The 6,716-nt window shown below is 42.6% G+C and overlaps 1 protein-coding gene across 1 annotated transcript; it reads right to left on the bottom strand.

Moving 5' to 3' along the window:
- Window positions 1-250: 250 nt before the first annotated feature.
- LOC117057563 (vomeronasal type-2 receptor 26-like) lies at window positions 251-3,651 on the bottom strand. The gene is made up of 4 exons (XM_033168411.1): window positions 3,094-3,651; window positions 2,384-2,518; window positions 1,652-1,778; window positions 251-1,146 (listed from the first exon to the last, which is right to left on the bottom strand). Exons 1-4 carry the CDS (start codon window positions 3,649-3,651, stop codon window positions 251-253), a joined length of 1,716 nt encoding a protein of 571 aa, XP_033024302.1.
- Window positions 3,652-6,716: the final 3,065 nt, after the last annotated feature.

The raw sequence follows: 6,716 nt of genomic DNA on the forward strand, positions 1-6,716 counted from the left end.
GGTATTGCATTTATTTTTTTAAAAAAATGTGTTTATTTAAACAAGAGCATATATTTCAATAACACACAATAAGAAAGAAACAGAAAAACAATAGTACTGAATGGAATTGAATGGACACTTGTATTTTGGGGACAGATTGGAGTTAATGGATGTTAAAATTACCAGGGTACACTATCACCTAAAAATAATGTTAAAAATGGATATGTCAGGAGCCTAGGCTGCTTTCTTTCTTTCTTTCTTTCCTTTCATTTTACTTCCTTATTAGTTGCTCCCTGTTGTTCAGCTGAGGCCTGAACACAATAATATAACATTTGGGGGAAAATATGCAACCCAGCATCCCAGCACCAGAGGCTAAGATAGAGAAGATCTCCACAGCAACCATGTATTTTCCCTTGGTGCTCAGGTAGGAAGGAATAAAGGATAGCCAAACACTGCAAAAGACCAACATGCTGAAACTGATGAACTTGGCTTCATTGAAACTGTCAGGTAATTTCCTGGCAAGGAAAGCGACAATGAAACTAATAATTGCCAGGAAGCCCATATAGCTCAGAACAATGTAAAACATCACCACAGACCCTTCATTGCATTCTAGTATAATTTCTTTATCCACTGAGTAACTGTCTACATCTGGAAATGGGGGAAAGGTTGCTAGCCACACAGTACAGATCCCTGCCTGGACAAAGGAGCAGGAAAGGACAATGGTGTTGGCCAGCCCCTTCCCCACCCATCTCCTCATCCTGGATCCAGGTTTGGTGGCCATGAAAGCCAGAACCACAGTGATGGTTTTTGCCAATACACAAGAAACAGCCACTGAGAAGATGATGCCAAAAGCAGTTTGTTGCAGGACACAGGTCACCTTCTCAGGCTGGCCAAGGAAGAGCAGTGCACAAAGGAAGCAGAGCAGGAGAGAAATGAGGAGAATGTAGGTGAGGCTCCTGTTGTTTGCAATGACTATAGGAGTGTCATGGTTCTTCATAAATGTACCCAGCACCAGAGCTGTCATCAGAGAAAATGAAAGCGAAAAGCAGACTAAACTGATTCCTAAAGGTTCTTCATAAGACAAGAAGCTTATATCCTTGGGAATACATGCATCTCGGTTCTTGCTTGGATAGTCTTTGTCTGAGCATTTATCACAGTCACTCATATCTGTGAAAAGAAAGAATGGAACAGTCCCCAGCTCATACACATTCCATTAATCACATCAACATCCTTCCTTTTTTTTTATTCACTCAGAATATAAGGATCTCTTCAAGTCAAAACATACATTCTGCGCTTCGTGATCCTATGTAATTGTGGTAGGTGTTGGCCTAATTGGTAGAGAGCTACATAAAGCAGCACCTACCACATTTACATAGGATCACGAAGCGCAGAATGTATGTTCTGACTTGGTCTAAGAGCATCCATGTTGTATTATATATAGTGTGTTGAGTTCCAAATATTAGGAATTAGCTGTCAACTTTTCCCTTTTTTTAAGGGAAATTCCCTTATTCCGAATAGGATTCCTCACAAGAAAAGGGAAACGTTGACAGCTATGGTTTGAAAGCAAGTGGAGAAATTAGTCATGGCTTAATTTGTCCCTTTCCTTTTAAAGGGAACTCAGTGGAAATGTTGTATCTGGAACCAAATTTCTCTTAAGGTAAATATCTCATACCTTCCTGGACTGAAATTTTTCCCTCTGGACATGGGATGCAATCATAGCAGCAAAACGGTTCTCCTTCCTTCACTTTCTTCCTCGATCCTGCGCGACAGTTCTTAGTACAGATAGAAAGAGGCTGAGCCTAATCCGTAAATGAAGGAGAAGCATGAGATAGTTTTAGAGATCACGCAACATTACTTTGCATTTGGCAAGAAAGTGATAAACACCCCCCTCTGGACAAATACATTAATTTACATTTTTAACAAGGTTTTTTTTCTGATTTTCAAGTGTTCTTGGGACGCGGGTGGCACTGAAGGTCAGCAGTTCGAATCCCCGCGACGGGGTGAGCTCCCATTGCTCGCTCCCCGCTCCTGCCAAGCTACCAGTGCATTTCTGTGCACTGCTCTGGTTTGCCAGAAGCAGCTTATTCATGCTGGCCACATGACCCAGAAGCTGTATTCCCTTGGTGGCTCCCTCGGCCAGTAAAGCGAGATGAGCACCACAACCCCAGAGTCGTCCACGACTGGACCTAACGGTCAGGGGTTCCTTTACCTTTACCTTTACCAAGTGCACTTTATCTTAGACATCAAGGCAAATAATCATTGTTCATTTAAGATTGAATTTCTTTTGAATTAGCTAACAACGTGACTCCACCTGGTTGAACCATCTGGGCCATGTTATGGCATCTTCATGAAGGGTGAAGGCTTGGTCTGGAGGAGCCTCAGGATCCATCCTCCCAACTTTTACCCTATGAAAAGACCGGTTGGGGGAAATAATCCAGTTGATAATGTCCAGACTAGATATTACCTCCCCATTCTGATTGAAGGACACCATGTCTCCGGCACTGTTGTTGAATGAGACAGCTCTCAGAAAATGATGGAGCTAGATTGAAAAAAAGAGAAAGCAAGCATTTAGAAAAGGGTGCGTCTGAATGTTTCAAAAAGAGATTTAGTGCAGAGAGGGTGTGTGAATAGATAAATAATCTTGGAGTAAATAAATGTCTTTCTGTGCTTTTATGCATGGAGAGTGTAGGTATGTGGATTAAAAGGATTAGAGTGTACTGGACCATCAGCATACCTGAACAGATTTGAAGTAACAGATTGAAGAAAGATTCATCCTTCAATGATTGTAGGCAGGGAGGAGGAAATATTTGTTAGGGAACTTGAACACCCACTATATACAGTGGTACCGCTCTCTACGAACAATCCTGTTAACAAACTATTCAGGCAACGAACTTCTCAAAACTGGAAGTAGGTGTTCCAGCTAGCAAACTTTGTATCGGAAGCCGAATGGAAGCCGAATGGTGGAAGGGCACCCATGGCCGGAGGCCTCAGTAGGGAAAGCATGCCTTGGTTTAAGACCGCTTTGGTTTAACAACGGACTTCTGGAACGAATTCAGTTCTTAGAACAGGGTACCACTGTAGTCTCATGCAACCTAATGATTTTGTGAGCCTTACCTGCCAAAACTGCTGCTTCTGAAGCTTCTCTCGCCTTCCATCCACCATTCCTGGGTATCTGAGTCTTCGTAAGAACATGGCATGCAATGCATGGGCAACAGTGTGGACAGCATTGTAGATGCTGTAGCTTAGACCTTGCACAGTCATTTCAAAGAGAGATGCAGGAAGGTTTTCCACTCTCTCTTTCCCAGTGCAGATATCTCCTTTGGCATCACCCAGAATGTGATGTGGGAATACACAGCCAAAGGCTTGTTGCCAGAAATCCCAGATGAAATCATCACCTTCTGCATTGAAAGGGTTCCTGTCCTCAACATATTCATGAAATCCAGGTAGATTATTGGAGTGAATTCTGAAGGTTATGGCACCATTGAATATTTCTGCATCCCAATCCCGTTGAAATGCAAAGGAAATGAACTGAAATTGGGCTGTTGATATCCATACTTTACCTTTTACATTTGTTTTCGGGCTCCCAAGCATTGATAGATATGGAAACCATCTCAAAAATACAGTGGTAGAAGCTTCTCCGTAGACCACCACAACATTGGCTTTGCTACCCATCACTCTATCATGTATTTCTGCCCCCTGTTGCATCAGGGTCAGTCCTTCAGTAAGAAAACTAAATTTGGGGATTCTTTCTAGAAAGGCAAAACAAATACCTCTGTTTGAAAGGAGTGGGAGCATATTTTGTACAAATCTTTCTCCACTGTCATTGTCAACCACAGTGACCCCAATCCAAATCCACCTGAAATGCAGAAGCAAAGAAAGAATCCCTGCAAACTGGTGGCTTTCTGGGGGGGCCATCTGGTAGAAGGGTAGTCCTGGAATTTTAGCATTCATCACCGGAGTTGGGCCATATATGAGCTAAAGAGAGGTGTGTCAGAGAGAGAGAGAGAGAGAGAGAGGGAGAGAGAGGGAGAGAGAACACCCTCTCTGAAATGCAGTTGACATGTGCATTTGAACATCCATATAAATAGTGCATCTTTAGCATCAGGAAACTTTTTATCTCTCAACTGTACTACCTGAGTCACTAATGATGAAATTGCAGACCCAGGTGAATCTGTTCAGATCAATCCTGAAGTGGACATATACAAACTATTTCCATTCACATTAGGAGCTCAATCTGCATCACCTAATCACAGTAATTTTAATTGCCTGACTGGCAGAGCATCTAATTCTCCCTCGGTCAAAACCAACTTAATAAGTTTTTTTTTAACTTTATGGTGTTGCTTCGGAGAAAATTGGGGTCTATTTTACAAAGTCACTCTCCAATTTATGCCTACAGATGGGCAGTTCATAACAGGTTTTGCGCGGACAGGCGGAGTCCCCCAAACTCTAGGCGCCCCCCGAGCGGAATGATGCCACAAGACAACGTGCTATGGGATTAAAATTGGCCACAACTTTATTAAGATGGAGATGTAGGGAGACCTTGGCTCAGGCATTGGGCGTTTTATCCTTCTCAGCCCCCAGCCGGGGATCTGGGAAACTTCAGGGTTAGCCAGAATGTGCGGGGATTGGGCTGGCTCTGGAGAACATATGTTCAAGCAGATAGTCCACCGCCTGTTTGCCGCCACTGGTGGGGGAGAGCAATGACAACCTTTCAGCGTATGGACAATGCCTTCCCCCAATGCCCCTTTAACGTGGAACCCTGTTATCGCCGCCTCACTGGGGGCATGGAGTCACTGCCCCACCCCACCCCCATTTAGGAAGATGACTAAAGGATTCCACCCAAGGCCTGAAACCGCCAAAGTTGTGACGAATTGCTACGGGAAAGGCGAAACCTGCCAATGCAGGGAAATTCCTTTCTGGCCCTTCAACAGCAGCCTTGGCATAGCAGTGCCTGTGTGCCTGTGCGGGGAAAAAAGCAAGGTTAACCTGCAACGTAAGCGTTAATTGAGGGAGTGGAGGGTGGGAGCCGTCTGCTGGTTCTCAGGTACACTACACCTTCTATTGTGTAGGCTGGGTAGTCCCTCCCCTTACCTGGCCAATCCCTTGGCAACCCCTCCCCCAGGTGGGATTGGACAGTTAACTGGGTAGGCAGAGACCCCAGGTATCCCTTCTGGGGGAGGGAACAGCCAGCCGAACTACCAGGTGTCGCCCAGCAATTCAGGGGGCTGTGCACGACCACGGAAATGTCGCCCCCCATTTGATGTGGGGAGCGGTCGTTGTGATTCAACAGAGGATGCTATCTGTTTTCAAATTCAGTTCTAATCTAGAAAAAATCATGTTCCAGTTATAGGTTTCTTTGTTTTTCAGCTGTTAATGAACTGCTCTCAGTGTGGATAAAACATAAAAAGGAAAGAAAGAAAAAGAATAATTGATCTGATTATTCCCAGTGTTCCCATTTCTGTTTCTAAACAGCATAATACAAGCTGGAAGAAATAAAGAAAAAGTATGACTGCATTACTGAATTTCCATATACCACTCAGAAACAGGCATAGGTGTCCTACCTGTGGAATCTTATAAATATCCAAGATAGTTGCCACATGAAGGGAGATCTGGGCGTCAAGACCCCCAATGACAGCTGTCAGATTATTCTGTGTATTACATATATAGTTGGGGAGAAATGTCTCCAATGTAGATAAAAGTAGCATTGTGGCATGATATGTCTTAATTGCAGTGACATAGCTGTCATAGATGTGGAAGCCCAAGGTGACATTTGGTAAGATCTGAGGGTTTTCATTGATCTCCTTGACTGCAAATGCCAATGCCAAAATGTGCTGGTAACCTTTAGGCACCACGCTGGAACAACAATTGCATTCCTGATCAGAAGAATATCTCACAGTTCCAACAATATTTATAGATACAGAATTGTAAGGCTGAAATCCTATGCATTGTTACCTTGGAATAAGCTGTGTCCCCCCCCCCCAAAAAAAAACACCCACCACCCCAGTGGGGTTTTCTTTCTCTTCTGCTTTTTTGCTGAAAGACAACAATGCTCTGAACCTACAGGTGAAACTTTAAAAATTAGAATATTGTGGAAAGGTTTATTTCTTTCAGTAATTCAACTTAAAAGGTGAAACTAATATATGAGATAGACTCGTGACATGCAAAGCGAGATATGTCAAGCCTTTATTATAATTGTGATGATTATGGCATACAGCTGATGAGAACCCCAAATTAACAATCTCAACTTTGGGGTTTTCATCAGCTGTGTGCCATAATCATCACTATTATAACAAACAAAGGCTTGACATATCTCACTTTGCATGTCATGAGTCTATCTCATATATTAAACTCCAGTAGCTAATGAAAACAATTGCTTACATAAATGGACTTTTCCATGATATTCTAATTTTTCAAGTTTCACCTGTATTTAAAGTAATCACATTTTTATCCTATGTGTTCTGATGCAGTCTTTAGCTTAAATCTTTAGATTTAGGCAGCCATACCATAAGAAAAAAACAGAACTACACAATGCCAACTTCAGAACACACCATATCCTATACCTTCTCAGTGAGATTCCTTTTTAAATAAACTTTGTCAAAATGCACAGAATAAAGGTGCTATTTCAAGCACACAACTATGCATTTAATCCAGAACATTATTTACTACAGTACAGTTTTTACCACCAAGCAAGGTAACATAAATAAAATTATTAGGCAGCACAACTTTCTGCTCAGCCC

This window comes from Lacerta agilis, chromosome 14 (genome assembly GCF_009819535.1).
Source record: "Lacerta agilis isolate rLacAgi1 chromosome 14, rLacAgi1.pri, whole genome shotgun sequence".
Lineage (NCBI taxonomy): Eukaryota > Metazoa > Chordata > Lepidosauria > Squamata > Lacertidae > Lacerta > Lacerta agilis.

Coding starts and splice junctions, on each gene's coding strand:
- LOC117057563 (XM_033168411.1), bottom strand. CDS start 3,651: ATGGGTAGCAAAGCCAATGTTGTGGTGGTCTACGGAGAAGCTTCTACC. Junction 2,519..3,093: donor AGAAGCAGCAGTTTTGGCAG/GTAAGGCTCACA, acceptor TTTTCAATCTAG/CTCCATCATTTTCTGAGAGC. Junction 1,779..2,383: donor CCAACCGGTCTTTTCATAGG/GTAAAAGTTGGG, acceptor TTTACGGATTAG/GCTCAGCCTCTTTCTATCTG.